This window comes from Cololabis saira, chromosome 8 (genome assembly GCF_033807715.1).
Source record: "Cololabis saira isolate AMF1-May2022 chromosome 8, fColSai1.1, whole genome shotgun sequence".
Classification (NCBI taxonomy): domain Eukaryota; kingdom Metazoa; phylum Chordata; class Actinopteri; order Beloniformes; family Belonidae; genus Cololabis; species Cololabis saira.
In genome coordinates, this window is record NC_084594.1 from 26,945,381 (window position 1) to 26,964,369 (window position 18,989).

An 18,989-nucleotide genomic window follows, 5' to 3' on the forward strand; every position below is an offset into this window, starting at 1 on the left:
TATTTAATATATATACGCATACATACGCATACACATACATATATATACACATACATATATATACACATACATACCCAGTGATTTTTTTTTTTTTTTTCACACGGAGGCACACGTTAAGCACTGGAAATCTGCAACAAAAACCACAGCTGATTCTGATTCTTCTGATTCTGAAGTCCACTGTCCTCTCCACAGTCATACCCACATATACTGTATATAGATTAGATTAGATGTCTTTATTATCGCTGAACAAATTCAGTGAAATTGGCCTTACAGCCCTTGTGTGCAAAGAAAATGAAGAAAAAGAACAAATAAAATACAATAAAATACTTTCAAATACAATATAATATTCTAAAATGTGCATGTGAGTGCTCTTGTGTGGCTTTGAAGGGATGGGTGTACTGTATGTGTATTGCTGTCGGGGGGGTGAGTGCCTGTTTATTGTTTCTGTACTGTTTGCCTGATGGAAGCAGTACCAACAGTCTGTGGCCCGGGTGGCTGGGGTCGGTGGCAATGGATCTGGGCCTCTTCGTGACCCGGCCTGCATATATAGAGTCCAGGTCTGGGAGGGGGCAGCCCACAATGCCCTGAGCAGTTCTCGTCACCCGTGCCAGTTGTTTCCTCTCCTGTGCCATGCAACTGTCATACCACACTGTCATACAACGCCTGCATAACGATATTACTTTGTCTGGGTTTGCGATAAATCTGAAATCTGTAATCCAACAACCAGTAGAGAGTTGCTGGGTACTGTGATGCCACACCCTCAAATCAGAGTAGAATTGTTTAGATTCCACATCTTCATCTTCACCCAGTTTAATATCATTCTGCATTTGCTGTACCTCAGAAGTGCGTAGTGTGAAGCTGTAACATCAATTTTAAAAGAGGCACAGTCACCTCCCATGCTGTTACCAGCAATGAACAGCTGTGTAATGGTGTATCCACAAGGTATGTCACAAACACTTAGTTAAGTTATGAAATTTTGCCAACTTAAATGAAATAAATGGCTACATCTCACTTAAACATCCTACCAGTGGAGAAAGTTTACTCAAATAAGTGACCCACAGCAGCACAGTTTGCAACAGACATGTCCCACAGGAGCTCTGATCCTCAGCAGTGTATTTTTAGCAAATGTTGGTTAAAAAAAATAAATAAAATGCTGCTTACATGCCACGCACCTGTTAATTTGTATTGCACAACGGTGAACTGAAACATGTTTGATCAGTTTAGGACCTAATCCGATGCAGGTGATGTTGTAAAAGTTGTGTGGCTGAGGATAATCCTTTTCTTAACCAGGCAGGAGGGCATCAGATAAGGAAACAGGTGATATTGGTAATACAAAGATTCTTAACAAATGGACAGAGAATCAACTTTAAAGTTTTTTATTATCATTTATAATACCAACTTCAAATAAATACAATGCTTAAGATTTTGCTAAATATTGTAATATCATTAACAATAAGTTTCAGTGTAAAAAATATGCAGATGATCCTGCACTGTGCTGTATTGTTGAGCCAAAGTCAACATATATGAATTTATTCAGCCTGAATGCCTGTACATCTGGAATTTCATTGGCACCATGTACTCCCACATAGGAATATCAACAGCTGCCTTTTATTCTTTTTTGTATTTGAATATTCCACCTGAAAGCATCTGATAAAACATACCCGCATCAGTATATTCAGCATCATATCAACTCAGCAGCTGATATTACAAAACAGAATCACTATGGAGCAGCTGAGTCTCTCATATTACTCTGTGCATCCTCTTATACCAGATATGTTTTCCAATGAAGCATTTCAATTGTCAGGGGACATAGGAAATTGCAGATACTGCATATTTAAGAGTGCAAACAGATCACTGTTAATAAGATGTATAACCTGATTCAGTGAAAATCTGACAACTGCTGTGTTGTGGCAAATTCCAAGAAATGTCTCTCGGTTTGTTACAATGCAAGTCCAAAACTACAGTCTGATGATTTGTCCACTGACAGAAAAAAAAAAAAAAACAGGAGTGAAAGACTTTGGTGCTTTGGGCCTCTGTGCTAAACGATTTGAAGATTCTTTCGTTCCATTGCTTCTGTGATGTGCCATCAGCCTTCATCCTTCTTTCATTTGCGCTCCTCCACGTGTCTACCTGCAGGAACTGGGCTGCAGCTGAGGAGGGCTTTGGTCGTTACTGTGCCAAAGGTTGAAGGCCGGCTCTGACATGAACCACTGCACGCAGCTGGCTCACAGTGCTTATGATAACGCCGCCTGCTAGATCTCGTCACAGCGGGTGGGGGACTCGTGTTCGCTCGTGTCAAGAGACTAGGTCATCGTGCATTAAACTGGAGGCTAATGACATTTTCAGGAACTAGAAGGGTCCGTGTCATCGGCTTCACAGAAACTCCCTCTGGGTCCGGCTTCACATCAAACTCTGTTAGGATCTAGTGAGACAGGAAACAGAAGAAACAGATTAGGAACAAAGCCACTGGAAATAAATAAACTGAACAAGCGCAGGGCAGTGTCTGTGAAATCCCTGCACTATATAATCCAATTAATTAATTAGGAAGTGGATTTCCATAAATACTTAAATCGTATTCTTTCTGTTTCTTACATTATTCCAACAAAAGCACAGCAAGAGTATTTTTATCAGTGCTGCAGAAACTGAGTGAACTCTTACAAAATGCTGCATATTATTAATTTCAAATTACCTATGTACATGTAGTCCTAAACTGAAATTCAAGCTTGGCTGAATAAAAAGGAATTACATATTAAACTGTTATCTTTCTTTTAAATAAACTCTGAACCAAATGTAGGGGCAATGTGTGAAAAACTAAGAACTCCATCACTGTAGCAGGCAGGTGCTTCTAATCAATACACTTCATTTACAGGTGTGAGCACCACTGTAAAAGCAGAGGTTTGGGCATTTGCTGGTCTGGAGCATTCAGGACTCTAATTACGTAATGCCAAGGAGGAAAGACACCAGCAAAGATTTTAGAAAATTCTGCAGCATCAATATGGGAAGGGCCATTTTCAGTCCATTATTCTGCAGTTACAGATGGCAGTCTTCTCAGAGGTAGACTTTCAAGCAATATCACCCCCAAGGTCAGAAAAAAACCCAAGAGCTACATCTCAGGCGCTATAGGTTTTCAGTTAGCAATAAATGTTTAAATTCATGAAGGTGCGATTAGGGAAGAAAGTGTAACCAAGAAAAGGTTTCTTCTGCCAAAGAACATGGCAGGGGGGCTTATGTTTTTCAAAGTTGCATCCGAACAAATGATTCAACTTTTGTCATACTCTCCATTAGACAGACGAGATGAAAATGGATATGTTAGGCCATGTTTGTTCACAGAGCCATCGTAAGTGAAGAAAACCCACTAAGCATATTCACAGAAACTCCACATAACACCTGCCAGGCATGGTGGTGGGGGGGTGGTGATCTGGGTTTATTTTCATTTTCCTGCCATTGAGTCATTGAATTGATCATCACCTCTTCTGAATATCAGTGTGCAGAGTAAGAGTCTCTAACGGTTAATGCTTAGCTGAAATTGGGTCATGCAACAGGCCAATGATCTCAAACCCAACTGTAAATCTATCACAGAATGGCTAAAAAAAAAGAAAAAAGAGGAGGGTCAGTTTGTTTCAAAAACCCACTCAATGTCCAGACCTCAACCCAACTGATTACTGATGTGATGAGATCCTTAAGAAAGGTGAGCATCAACGATCGCTTACAAACCTTTGTTGTGTAGAAAGACTGATCATTTCATTTAGAAAATGATTGGTTCTAGTTCTTGCGGCTAAACTTTGCTCTGGAAACTACTGAATCATGGTGTGAAATTTTTGTTTTAGCTTTTGTTAAATAAATAATAAAGCAGTGTAATATGTTATGCTTTATCTGAGGTTTTACTTACCTAATTTTGAAAAAATTGAATTTTTTTTTTTTATGATGTCCTAACTTTTTCATGACTCAATTATATGACAGATTTCTGATTAGGTGAAAATATTTAAACTGCTTTTATACCAGACTTTTTTTTTAAAGAAGTGGTGATATCTCAAATGACTACCCAATGAAGTTTGAATATAATTAGGCAAAAGTGATGCCAACTCACCCGGGCTAGAGCGAGGTAGAGTTCCAGTTCAGCAATACGGCGACCTATGCAGCTGCGTTTTCCCACGCCGAATGGTAACGAGGCGTACGGGTGATGAGCCTGGTCCTTGTTAAACCAGCGATGGGGCTGGAACTCATGTGGATTTGGAAACACTGCTGGGTCCCGTGACGTTGCAAAGTGGCATAAGGTAATCAGAGTCTAGAAGAGAGAATTTATGGTTAGATTTGTGCTGAAACTAAAAAACAAAAAGTGTAGTGTGGAGGAGGACTAGTACAAACACTCACATTTTTAGGAATTAGGTAGCCTCCAACCTGGATGTCTCTTTCTGTAATGACCCTCGCATTAGCAGGAATAACTGGGTACAACCTGACAAGAAAAAAAAAAAGAAACGATGATTATCAAAGCTAGATTTGGAGAACATAAATTTCCTTAAATATCCTAACCCTTTTTAGTTATACCTGAGCACTTCTTTTACTGTGGCCTTCAGGAGAGGCATCCGGGCCACGTCTGCAGCATCTGGTATCTTTCGACCCCCCAGCACATTTAGCACCTCCTCTCTGAGTGAGGCTTGTACCTCTGGGTGACGGGATAGCTCATATAATGACCAGGACATAGTGCTGGAGATCTGCAACAACACAAGGGGAGTCAGTTTTAACTGGCTCTTTGACTGAAATCAGAATCTACTCAAGAAGCTGATGGAGAGAGGGTTAAATTCTTACTGTGTCGACTCCTGCAAGAAGCAGCTCTGTGACGTTGCTGTAGACAGTTTTCATGGGCAGCCCCATCTGTGCCAGGTAATAGGTGAGATAACGGCCCTCCACCTTCTCTCCTCTGCTAACCTTCTCTGCTTCGGCAGCCACACGCTGGTCAATGTGGCCTTTCGCTGCAGATGCAAGAGGAGATCAATGTCAGCATGAAAAGAAGCCGTCAGTTCACTCAAGCTAACACACTGCAGTAAATGTTAAGCTTCCCATAGCAGTTTTTTTGTAAAGTCGTCTCTTACAAAGCACATATGCATTAACTGTGACCGTCTGGACGCTACTTTCAGAGAACAGGATCTTGCATTGCGTGAGTGGTTAAGACTTTAATCTCCTTCTTCCTGATGTAAGGTGATTGTTTTAAACATGTTTGATGTTGCAGATTTGCATAAACCTTGTAAGAGTGGGCGGGATGAAAGAGGAGTAAGTGAAAACTAACAAGAGCCAATGAGAAGCGAGCAGCACGGAGGGAAAATACATACAGCAGGATCGACTAAGACTAAAGTGCTTGTTTTTGGTCTATGTTGGAGTGCAAATCTGAGCAGAACCCTCTTAATAATACCCATAAGAGTCAATTCAATATTTATTTACCTATTGTTTTATAAAATTGTAGATATTTCGTGTAGCAGAAAACCTACCAAATTCAAACATGTAGTCCCAGGACTGACAGAAGACTTTCCAGGGTTTGGGGAACAACTGGTGCAACCAGCTTGGCATGGCCATGGTAAGAAGTGTCATCACAAACATGGAGTTGATCGCCTGGATAAAACGCTCCGTCTCTTCAGGAACGACCGGGTCCAGGCAACCAATTCTGGATTCAAATAATACTGAAGAAATACCTGTCAAGAGGGAAATGACAGAGGACATGAGCGAGAGAGGAAATGGGATGAGCAAACTGAAAGCTGTGTATGCTCTTAGGGGGCCTTTACCCTCGAGGCCAAAGCGATAGAACTCGCTGGCGATGTCCGTGACGAGGCCTTGAGGACTTCTGCATTGGTGAAGTTTGGCAATGAGGTCACTGACCACACTGTTCAGGGTTTTATCATAAGCCTCCACAGACTTGGGTCGCAGCATGTGTTTCCCCAGGAGACTTCTCACCGCCTGCCACTCTTCCCCCTCACTAGAAACACAGAATAAATTAACAATGACATATAGCTGTGGATACAGTCCATTACCTTAAGACTTCAAGAGTACTTAAATGCAGATTTATAACAGGTTTTGTCTACTCAATTTCAAATAGACTGAGCAAAGGAGTTGACTGCAACTTGATGTGCGGTCTTTGGTCTGGCTTGTCGTTGTTGCACTGTGTAACATCTTGGGCTCTGATTAGCTTGAGGACTTTACCTGACTGGTCTTTACAGTTTCTGTCATAAAGGAAAATTGCATTTATCTCCGACTACCTCAATTGTGACCTGAAGGAGCAGGATCTACGCTCTCACATTGACCTCAGTTTAACGTGATAGTAGAGTCTGGTGTTTTAATGAGAAACAGAGGGGGGGGGAGTCTGGAAAAAAAATGGTCATAAATCAAATGGTGCATTACTCACGATGTCAAAAGCCCACAGTGATGTCCTCGGAGCTTCCTGTAGTCCTTCCAGGAGGAAAGGTCTGAGCGCATGGGGTGCTGCCCCTCCTGCCTCAGGACCTGCTCTATAAGTGCTGGATCCGCCACATGAACCGTCAGGATGGGGCCAAAGCTTGCTTTCCACATGGGGCCATATTTCTGCACACCCTCCAGCTGTCACAGAAGACAAAAGCTTGTTAAAAAAAAGAAAAGAAAAAAGAATCCCTGCAGGCTAAAAAGGGGACCTGCATAATATTTGGATGCATTCTCTTAAAGCTCAGGGCAGAAAAAAAAAATGCCTGAAGGTTTTTGTAACTGACTTAACCTGACAAAATTTTCATTGAAGCTGCAAAGTGTGTGAGGCTTTGACATTTTAATGAATGGGAGGTGAATTCATGCAAGATGCATGCAAAAATGAAGCTATACGTGCGCACAGCAGGAGGGATTTTTTCTGTAACAAAGATTACAGAAAAATGTATGTATTTATGTATTTTTGCATAATTCTTGTCTGTAGGAATTGTAAATAGTAAAGTCATACTTATTCTCACTACCTCAAACTGCTGCACCTTAAAATGTTTATAATTTTTTATGTTTATAATGTTTATAATTTTTGTACATAGAAATTCCACATTTGTCTATTGTCTATTTGTCTATTGTTCATTTGTTTATTGTTCACCTTATACCATAGAGAGCGAAACTACCGGAGTCAAATTCCTTGTTCGAACCTGGCCAATAAAGATGATTCTGATTCTGATTCTGATTATGTTCAGTAAAAGGAAATATTCCTGTGTTTCAAGAATGCTGAAATAAACTTATTTTAGGTTAAAACATTTTCAAGCAAAATTGTCATTCCTCCCAGATAGATCCCAGATTAATTCATTTGGAAAAAAAGCATTGCTTACACTTTTCTGTGTATTGCGGCTTTTTATGTCGCTTCCTTAAGGCTGATTTATGGTTCCGCGTTACACCAACGCAGAGCCTACGGCGTAGGGTACCGCGGCGACGCACACTGTACGGTGCGCATCGCCGCGTAACCTACGCCGTAGGCTTTGCGTCGATTTAACGCGGAACCATAATTCAGGCTTTATTCTTTACCTGTAACTCGTGCAGACGTGACAGCCCTCCCTTGGCGAATAAGTCCCAAGCGAAGCTGGCCACCGACGGCCCGGGCATGTCGTCCAGGGTGCGCACCGCGGGGCGCGTTGCGCGCACCGGCCGGGCCGCTGCGCCCTCCAGCCACTTCTCCATCCACTTGGCCAGTGGAAACGCGCTCCTCACTCTGAGATGTTGCTGCAGCATCTTTCTCACAAAGATCATGAACCAGCAGCCGGACGCTTGTGTGTCTCGGGATGAAGGTGCTCATATTGTTTCGACGGCTGGAGGGCCGTATTTATAACGCTGGATCTTGCTCCTCGAACTCGCCAAAAAAAAAAAAAAAAAGCTGTGAATTTGTCTTCTTTCTGGGCCAATCGTGTGCGTAAAAAGCTGGCCAGGTCCCGCCCAGCCTTTTGGATGAGGAGAATATACCAAGGCGTGAGCAGGAAAGAAGGTGTGTCCAATCAGAGGGCTTTAGTCGGACCATCCTGCAGAGACAGCGCACGTGGAAATCCTTGATAAATAATACATGACTTCTGGAAAACGCGCGCAGCCTTATCTCTATACCCGAGCGGTACTTTGCTCCCCAATAATCCATTAAATTGGCACTTTTCAGGTGATCCCCCATCCAAGGTCATTGTTATTTTAGGTTCCTTTCACCCAGTTGGAAACTAGGTCCAGTCTGACAGCGATAAGGGGCCCCCGCAGCTTTGTTTAAGCAGACAGTTCATCCCGCAATCACAGCTGCTTCACATAAAAGCTATAAAGCCAGCCTTTTTAAACAAAGATGCATTCAAATGTATAGAGTTGGGCCAATGTATCTAACAGAGCTGATTTCACTTTTATTTGCCCAGCCATGACCAGGATCCTCTGCTGACTTGCTGGATTTCTTGGTGAGAGAGAAAATCCTGACCTGATTTAATTTGAAATGGAATTCGTCCAAAGCACATTCAGCGGACTATGAAGTAACAGCCCCAGGGCTGTACTCAGAATCTGCTCTGACATTTGATCCTACATTTTATTTGCTCTAACAAGAAATTTTAGATCATTTGGTTTCAGAGAAACGTGGAGAAGTGGCTGCCAGTTTCAGATATGGAAGACCACTTAGGTTGGAGGAGATGGGGAAATGATGAGGGCTCATAGGAGACCCCTGCTTTCAGTGGGAGGGATGCCAACTCACAACTCAGCAGTGGATTTATGACTTACATGCATTATTTGAACATGTCAAATGCCGCAACCGGCTTTGTAGTATATGAAGGTTGCACACAAATATATACTGAGAGACAAAAAAGAAACACACTTTTACTTTCATTAATATTGTCAAATGGGTCAAAACTGATTAAAGAGTAATAAATAGGCTAGATGAATATACATTCTTACACAACTGCAACTACTTAAATACACTATTAACACCAAATACTAAAACGTGCATTTAAAGACAATAAATTAAGAGCTTTAACAAGATATTTTATCATAAAATAGCTCGTAATCATGAAGGCATTGCTGTTCAGTGCAAGCTATATGACTAAAACAGTAATAATATAGTTCTGCTGCCGAATAATCATGTTTTCTGCCCCTCAATGCCAGCTTTCAGCCATGTTAAATCATGTGTTAATGAACGCAATGATGCCAGCCAAATGTTCCAATCTGAAAGGAATGTAGATAAAATTATGCATCCTGAAGAAATATGGCTTGATACCTTAAAATGAGCCTCGCAGCTCCCTACAGCTTATTCCAAAAGAGGTGTAGCTTTGAATATAATGATTGCAGCTGCCTGACATTATTCCTGCAGGTGTATCTAGAAGATTTATGACACTGATGCAGGCCTGCTGCCCTGTGTGGAGGAGGAAACCAGATTAAAATGGTAATTTAGAGAAATTGAATCCAGAGGAATTAACGTGTCCACAACAAACCATGCCCTGCAACTCTGCTGCTAGGTTAAAGGGGTCATTTCTTACTTGATCCATGACATTGAGACCTTACTAATAACTTGCTGCTGGAAACATTTTCTCTGGGGGATTTATGCATTAGCAGTCTAAAATAGTCATATTAAAATGGGATCTAGACTGGGACTGGGAGAGGGTTTACTCTTCCTTGATTTTGCGCTACTTTTGCAAAGATTTACAGCCTGTTGATCCAGCAAAGGGGAGAAACAATAAAAACAATATCAAAGGTGCTAACAATATATCTGTTAAATCATGAGGAGAAAGGTAAATTGCAAGCAATCAATATAGCAGTTTTGTTTTTTACTTTTAATCCTGCAGCTGGAAGAAAATTGTAACATGAACAATATGAATAACGGCTATGGGATGATGACATTAAAATATTAGATTAAGTTGCACAATAGCGATTTTGGACACCGGGTTAAGAAAAATGAAATCGATGCGCACACTTGACTGTAGCTTTGACTGTATTGAATGAAGCAGAGAGGGGAACGGGTTAATATAAAATCAAATCAAATCAAATCAAACTTTATTTATAAAGCATCTTTCATAAATAAAATGCAACACAAAGTGCTTTACATAAAACAAATAAACATAAAACGTATTAATGCCCTGCCCCCTCCCACGACACACACAGACAGACACAAGCACACCACAATTCACCCAAGTTACACACACAGACACACATGCAGACACACGGTGCAGACATGGCTGAGCACTGAGGATCCAGGTGAGGAAACGGTAACAGGGAGCCGTCCACGCCAGGAGGTCTTATAGCCCGCAGCTACAAGGGTTTCCTCCACAGAGACCATCCCGGCCCGGACGGATAGAGGAGTCCACACCACAGCGGTGAAGCCGTGGTGCAGAGCTCCACAACCATCCAGGCCAGAACCACCCCCAGCATGGAGGCTCCCCATGAGGAAACACTGGAGCTAGAAGATACAAGAAAGCAGGAGAAGATACACTAAAAGAGTTTAAAAAGTATAACATAACATAAAATCCTAAAAGTACAGTATGTCTAGACAGCAAGACATTAAAAACTAAAATAATAAGACAATAGAATGTATAAAATAGACCATAAATAATGACTAAAACATTTAGATATAACATTGAGATAAAACAATGAAAATAAAATATGATAAAACAGGATAAACTAAAGATTGATATAAAACAGAGTAGTAAGATCCAATAAAAATAGGGGTGAGCATAACAAATTTAAAAGAGTTAAATGAGTCAGTTAAAAGCCTGATTAAAGAGATGGGTCTTGTTTAAAAACATCAACATCAGAAGACTGAGTTCAAGCACCTTGCACGCCTGACCTTGTGTACAGCCTCAGCACGTGAGTCCACCTGCAGCTTTAGAGGCCACAGAAAAATTGATGTTCAATTATATTGTATGAACGTGCAAAACCAGAACATAAATGATACCTGGCATGTCAGAAAACATACTAACAGGACAAGTACACAAGACTCAAAGTCAATCATAAATAGTTATCTCAAAGAATAAGAGATAAATTGTTGACCTCTGAAATTTTCTTGTTAACGTAAACAACTTCTTAAACAGAGTCAGCAATGTGGTGATGGTTTCTGGTCTTACACAACACACATAAGAAAATAAAACCTAATGTCACTTTTTCTAGGATGCAAGAACTTCACCTATAGTTATAAAATGCACCAACACAAGGATGTACTATTATCCATCGGACCACTAGTGACCCAAATAATGACCGAATCACAAGAATTCACTGATCTTGGGTGAAGTTGCACTAGTTACTAGTAGGCTATAACTGCCAAATTTAGTGTTAATAACTGTAGGGATTGAAAATAATACATGCATTGACCAATTTGTTGCTACCCTTCCATTAAAGAAAGAAAATGATCACTGAACTAACTTGAAACTGACAAAATTAGAAATAAAAAATAATTTCTTGTATATTGACAAATTAAAACCAAACATTGCTTGTAAATTGTTTTTCAACAAAAGCATATGAAAAAAAAAAGTTAAAATTAAAGTGGCCTTGTCAATTAACAAAACAATTATCTTTATCTATTTAAAGGGTGAAAAGTCATCATTCTGCTGTTTGGTATCATGGTGTTCGCCAAACTGAGTCATATGCGTATGTTAAAGGTAAAGGTTATCAAACCAACTCCAAACAGCTTGATGTTCCTGTGACTACAATTGCAAATTTAATTCGGAATTTCAGGATCCATGGGACTGTAGCGAAGCTCCCTGGACGTGGTCGGAAGAGGAAAATTAATGACAAATGAAAGAGATGGATAATATGAATGGTAAAGTTATGTTCCGGGGCTGCTTTGATGCATTTGCCTCAGGTGTCTTGAAACTGAGCAGGTACAAGGAAATCTTAAAGATAATGTGTAGTGTTGGCAACTCAATAACAAGGCCGGAGTGTAGAACAAAATGCTGTTTACGTAAACAGACTAACAGTACAGCAAAATATAACTTCACAGCAGATCGTAGTAGTATCGTACATTTCAGTAGTCACCATCTTGATTCTTACTCTCACATTACGTCTCAACAGTGTCTACTTTTCGACACTGCCACCTAGCGTTATAAAGTAGCAATAATCAGGGAACACAACATAATGACTATGGAGAACATTCCTTGTGACCCTAAAAAGGCAGAAGTGGCTATAGATGATGGATGGACAGATGGACGGACGGATGGACGGATGGACGGACGGACGGATGGATGGATTGATTGAAAACATAAAAGGTACATTCTTCAAAAATGAAGGCTTCTGTGCTGTGATATGCTGATGTGACTTGCGTGACTCGGGTGGCGTTAGGTTAGCTCAGAGGAACTTCACCTGTACTGGACCTCTGCTCTACCCAGACGGTACTATACTCTCAGACTAGTATGTTGAAGTACACACCTGCCATTTACCTACTTAAATGGATAGAGTGCCCATGTACACATACAGATGTGTATATTGGCACCCAGGTACACATTAATGACCATATGTCTCGACAGAGTGATGATGGTTTATTTATGGCAGTGGGGCTCTCCTGCGGGACTTCTCTGCACTTGAAAGTTTGTGTTTGACGCACAATCACAATTATTCATCAGATCACAAGTTTCAATTTGTATTCCTTTTAACCAGATGCATATCACACAATACACACTTTCATGGCATTTTGTAAAAAAACAATAAAATATTATCATTTCATTTTGTAGGGGTCAGTTACAGGATTTGGACCATGATACAAGTTTGAGATTAGCTTCAGAGAGAACCAAAACTACTTGGTTAAGTTTAGGAAACATCTACAAATACATTGGAAACTGTTACAAATGGATACTATCTGAATTAATTGTGCACCAATACTACTTGATTTGGGTTAGAACGACACTCTCACTGTAATGGTTCTACACAAGTACACCAGGTTTTAAAATAACACTTGATATTAGATAATTGTCATATCAATAGAAATGTATAATAAATAGTAATTATGACTTACAGCCTTTTGCAGTAATCGTGTACTTTATAATCATTTATTTAGGTATTTTTAAGTGATTAATAACAACTGTGGGGGTGTCTTTGAGAATGGCTGCATTAAGAAAATAGTCCACAATATCTCATTGACGAGGCAATAGATGAATGATTTCCTTCATCCTGTTAGTTGTTTTTTAAAGTTACTCTGAATTTGACTTCATTTCCGTTCTGCTTTTACACTATCAGTTGTCATGCAAGGCTTTGTTTGTTTGTTTTTTTTTAATGGATGGGTGATCATTTTCTTAAACAAAGTACTGAACAAAAGTTATTTTTTTCTTCATAACTGGCAACCTTTCAAAGGTGATAGAAACTCCACTCAGTTTATCTTATGTAGTTAATTCTCAATTGGCTACCCGTAAAATTCAGAATCCAATTTAAAATTTTATTACTTGCGTATAAAGCCCAAAACAGCTTAGCTCCGCATTATTTGCAAGACCTGATAGTGCCTTATGTTCCTGTCAGAGCTCTCCGTTCTCAGAGTGCAGGTTTATTCATAGTTCCTAGAGTATCCAAATGTAGTTTTGGAGGGCGGGCGTTCTGCTATCAGGCACCATTACTATGGAACCAACTTCCAATCTGGGTTAAGGAGGCTGACACCACCTCCACCTTTAAAACTAAACTTAAAACCTTTCTGTTTAGTAAAGCCTATAGTTAGTGTTTAGTAAACCTCTAGCTGGTGTTGGTAAATCTCTAGGTAGTGTAAACTCTAGTGTGTTAGAGTCGCTCCTGTAGTTTCTTGTGCTGGCCCCCCTTTTCTTCTTCTTCCCCCTCTCTTTTTCTCTTTTGTACATGGTGCAGCATCCTCTGCCGGTGGCGAAGAGCATCTCTGAATGCACAACACCGGAACCTGTAGCGTGGGAGTGAGAGGGGCAGGGTAACGGCCCGGGCAGGCGGGGGAGAGATTTGTCCGTCAAGACTCCTCTCCCTGGCCCTGCCCCTTCTCAACCTTCCCCCGACCCTGCACCCTAACCTGGGGCTTGCTGATTGGGCCGGAGCTTCGGGAGCTGCGTGCTGGCCTGCGGTCCCCACCCCGGGTCATCCGGTTGCTGCTTCCACCTGCCTGCTGTGCTGTTGACGTCCCCGACCCCCAGTCTGGCCCTCGGCAGGAGGGTCCCCCCTTATGAGCCTGGTCCTGCTCAAGGTTTCTTCCCTCCTAAAGGGGAGTTTTTCCTTGCCACTGTTTGGCTTAAGGCCTTTCTCCCACTATGGGAGTTTTTACCTGCCATTGTTTATGTAATAATTGCTCGGGGGTCATGTTCTGGGTCTCTGGAAAGCGTCTAGAGACAACTTTTGTTGTATTAGACACTATATAAATAAAATTGAATTGAATTGAATTAATTCTGCCCTCTGCCATCTAAATGTCTCTCTGGGCCATGTTTTGAAGCATGACCAAAATGTATATCTATAGTTTTGTTTCTTCCCTTTTTGTACCAGCTTTTTAACATGGATAAACTCATCTAAACTTATTGAGGTTAAAAGTATATATGGAGATGATCGTTCCATTATTTTCTGCATCAAATACTGTAATGTTCTGTTCACCTGACTTTAACAAAGAAAAAAAGAAAAAAAATATCCTAAACTGCTTACAAGTGGCCCAAGCATCTCGTCTTCTACACATCACGTTTCTTTACTTCACTAAACTTGGACTGGAATCCAGGATTCTTGTGATTACGTTACATCTTGTATCACCAGGTACCTGCTCATACCAAAGATCTGCTGGTGCACTCGGAGAACACACCTCTCATCCTCAAACGTCTGTTGGTTGGTTGTTTTCTTCCTCCAGATTAAAAAATAAATAAAAACTGTGACATAAAATCACCCGACACTTTCAAAAACCTACTCATTTTTATATCTCTTTTACTGTTGCATAACTGCTGCAAAACCTTTAAATGATTTTTTTTTCTTCTCCAAGACATCCACATTAGATGTTTTTTGCTGATTTTTGTGTCTACTCTTAATAAGTGAAACAAAAATAAACTTTCTAATGATCAGGATGTGTTTTGTTACTTTTCAAATTTTTTGTCAATTAGCTAAAAAAACCAACAGAATCTGCCAATAGTCCAACAGCTGTCTTAGAGGTCACAGGATAAGAGGATGTGGTAACAAAGACTAAAAATAGAGCAATAAAATGACTGAATAATGATTGATTTTTTTTGGCATTCGTGTAGGAATGTATGAAGATTGTGCAGATTAAAGGAAAAAAAAGTACTTTCATGTCTTTGATATAAAATAGTTGTTGAATGTGCGGTAAAGGGTATTTGTTAAACTATGAAAACATCTGGACACCAGATGTGGCTGACATATGACACATATGAGAAAAAGGTTTTCATTCCTACTGTATATGATGTATGTCCACTACAGTGACACATATACATATATATATATACATACATACATACATACATCCATACATACATACATACATACATACATACATACATACATACATACATACATACATACATACATACATACATACATACATACATACATACATACATACATACATACATACATACATACATACATACATACATACATACATACATACACATATATAATCCAAGAATAGAGCTAACTCGACACACAATATATATATAACCCCCCCCCCAAAAAAAATCAAAAAATCAGCTAATCTCATACCAACTGTCAAGCACGGCTGTGGAGGGGTGATGATTTGGGCTTGTTTAGTAAATTGCATTCATGGAGTCAAGTACTATAAACATTTCTGCAAACCAATATATTCTAACGTCAAATGTGAGGCAATCTATCAGACAGCTAACATGAAATTGTGTCATGCAGGAGGACAATGATCCCAAACACACCAGCAAATGTACAAGAGAATGGCTGAAAAAGAAAAGACTCAAGGTGTTGCAATCATGCAGTCAAAGTCCAGACCTCAAGCTTATTTAACTGCTGTGTTTGGACTTTAAGAGAGGTGCACATTAATGAACGTGCACATGCCGATGTGAGAGACTGATAACGTCATCCAGAAAACGATCCCTTCAAGTTATTGCTGTTAAAGTTGGTTTGACTAGTTACCTAATCGGAGGGTGTACTTAATTGTTCCCGCAATATTTCTGCACTTTCACCTAGTTTTTGTCTTTGGTATAATGATGTTGAGGGCTATGTTATGCGTTTTGGTTCATCTGCGATTATATTTGTCTACTTTAAACAGGTAAGGACTTCGAATGACATGAATTGTTTCTTAAATATGTTTTGATGAGTAAAACATTAAAAAAGAAGGTGTTGTATTTTAGCTTTCTTTTCCCCACGACTGTAAGTGATAATCATGTTTTTTTCTGAGATTGAGTTGGTATCATTGGAACAGAACTACAGTGGGTGGTGTGTCGCTGGTAATGGTGGCATGCAGGAGCAGGGTCCGTGTGTGTGGTATGTGCTCTGTGACAACCAGCAACTTTAAACTTGGTTTCAATGGGTTTTTACTGTATGCTTGTTTTTTTTTTGTTTTTTTGTTTTATATGTTGGTTTGGATCACACTCTGTCAACAGTAAGAAACAGTAAGAACTGTATGATGAGCAATGTGAAGTTGTGAGGAACATTCTTCGGTGAGAGCCCAAATGATCCCAACAAACTGTACATGGTCAGACCTTTATAGAAGACTCATCTTGTGCTGATCCAAGACATCCTCTGTTTAGTGATTTTATGTTTGCCAAAATGAGGAAAGAACAGATTTTAAATATTCATTTGATGCTTATGCCGTTGGCTTTTTCAATACGTCTTAACCTGTTTTTGTGTCTAGATGTGGTTTGTATGTGATTTTGCTGGCTGTGCAACAAATTACCCCTTGGGGATTATTAAGGTATAGAACCTATGAAAAAAAAAACATCTGCAGGATTTACCTCTCTTAATAATCCATGCAACATGAATTTTGTTTTAGGATGTTTTCCTCCTTGATTTATTTCACATGCATATATATATATATATATATATATATATATATATATATATATATATATATATATATATATATATATATATATAGTTTAAGATTAAGATTCCCAGAATATTCAAATTTTTGAGATAGGATATTTGAGTTTTCTTAAGCTGTAAGCCATGATCAGCAATATTAAAATAATAAAAGGCTTGCAATATTTCAGTTGATTTGTAATGAATCCAGAATGTATGACATATTTGTTTTTATAATTGCATTAAAGAAAATCACAATATTCTAATTTTCTGAGACAGTCCTGTATATACAAAACTTGAGTTTGTGCTTCAGTGTGCAGAGCTTGACCCCAGAAGGCTTTCTACAATTTCGGAGACCCTGAGCTCCAATTAAATGTCACATTAAAGCATTTATGCACATTATTTGTGACGTCAAATGGAGTTTGAGATCAGATTTAGTCAAAAGTGGACAGCGGGCGTTTCAGTGAAGGAGAGGTCTTGTGTCAAGCAGGAAAACTTCTGAAAAGAGTAAATTCAGGAATGTTTTTAACAAGGTAATTGATTTCTCTCTCTCTCTTTAAGTGTGTAAAGCTGTTTTGGATCCAAATCTTTATTTTGTTAAGGGCCGAACAGACATTTCCTTTCCACCCCTATGCCATTCACTGTAAACTCTCTTTCATATCATCATATCTGCTTTTTAAAATTCACATTTTAAAATGCATCATTCCTAAAACTAAGTAAATGCAACCCTGAGCCTTAAACCCCCGTGATTTGAGAATTATATAAAATAAACTCTTCTTATGCTGTGCAGATCATCTACTTACGATGCTTTCAATGTCCAACTTCTCCTCTAATACAATTAAATAGAAGCAATCTTATCAGAAGCCACAGAGCAGAAGGTCAAGATAGCGGTGAGCCATATCAGCAGCTAGCTGTGAAATCAGTGTTACCTCAGTGATCAATTCTTGGGGCCCCATTGTTTATCCTTTACTTAAATAACCCCTCAGCTGTCTGTGAAGAATCAGAGTAATCCATATACAGTGGGGCAAAAAAGTATTTAGACAGCCACCAATTGTTCAAGTTTTCCCACTTAAAAAGATGAGCGAGGCCTGTAATTTTCATCATAGGTAACTTCAACTGAGAGACAGAATAGGGGGAAACAATCCAGGAAATTAAATTTTTTACTTAATAAATTGGTAAATTCCTCGGTAAACTATGTATTTGGTCACCTACAAACAAGCAAGATTTCTGGCTTTCACAGACCTTTAACTTCTTCTTTAAGAGGCTCCTCTGTCCTCCACTCGTACCTGTATTAATGGCACCAGTTTTAACTGGTTATCAGTATAAAAGACACCTATCCACAACCTCAAACAGTCACACTCCAAACTCCACTATGGCCAAGACCAAAGAGCTGTCAAAGGATGTGAAAAACAAAATTGTAGACCTGACAAATCTGCAATAGGTAAGCAGCTTGGTGTGAAGAAATCAACTGTGGGAGAAATTATTAGAAAATAGAAAACATACAAGACAAGCAAGCATTGAAGATGAAATATGGATGGGTCTTACAGCATGACAATGACCCCAAACACATCGCCCGGGCAACGAAGGAGTGGCTCCGTAAGAAACATTTCAAGGTCCAGGAGTGGCCTAGCATTCTCCAGATCTCAACCCCATAGAAAATCTTTGGAGGGAGTTGAAAGTCTGTGTTGCCCAGCGACAGCCCCAAAACATCACTGCTCTAGAGGAGATCTGCATGGAGGAACGGACCAAAATACCAGCAACAGTGTGTGAAAACCTTGTGAAGACTTACAGAAGACGTTTGACTTGTCATTAACATAAAGTATTGAGATGAACTTTTGTTATTGACCAGAACATGCACAACTGGTGTCTGACTAAATATTTTTTGCCCCACTGTATATATGCAGATGTCACTTTCATTTACGCATTGGTTGTTTTTTCTTATTCAACCATTTTGGCATGGGTTTGCTGGTGTATTTGATGTCATTGTCCTGTTACATGAACCAGTTTTATACAAGCTTGAGCTGTTGGACAGGTGCTTCCATATCTAACTCTATATTTTGGTATAGAGGGCTCATCGTTGTCTCAATAACGTTACAGTGTAG

The 18,989-nt window shown here is 39.6% G+C and overlaps 1 protein-coding gene across 2 annotated transcripts; it reads right to left on the bottom strand.

Annotated features, from left to right (window-relative positions):
• Nucleotides 1–1,360: 1,360 nt before the first annotated feature.
• On the bottom strand, nt 1,361–7,846 carry LOC133448712 (25-hydroxyvitamin D-1 alpha hydroxylase, mitochondrial). 2 transcript variants are annotated; one of them, XM_061727495.1, is made up of 9 exons: nt 7,504–7,838; nt 6,392–6,582; nt 5,775–5,965; nt 5,484–5,684; nt 4,807–4,970; nt 4,546–4,712; nt 4,372–4,453; nt 4,088–4,285; nt 1,361–2,422 (listed from the first exon to the last, which is right to left on the bottom strand). In XM_061727495.1, exons 1-9 carry the CDS (start codon nt 7,723–7,725, stop codon nt 2,309–2,311), a joined length of 1,530 nt encoding a protein of 509 aa, XP_061583479.1. In that variant the 5' UTR covers nt 7,726–7,838; the 3' UTR covers nt 1,361–2,308. The 2 variants fall into 2 exon arrangements, with proteins under 2 accessions (XP_061583479.1, XP_061583478.1); XM_061727494.1 differs by having other exon boundaries at nt 5,484–5,965; nt 7,504–7,846.
• Between the last annotated feature and the right edge of the window lie 11,143 nt (nt 7,847–18,989).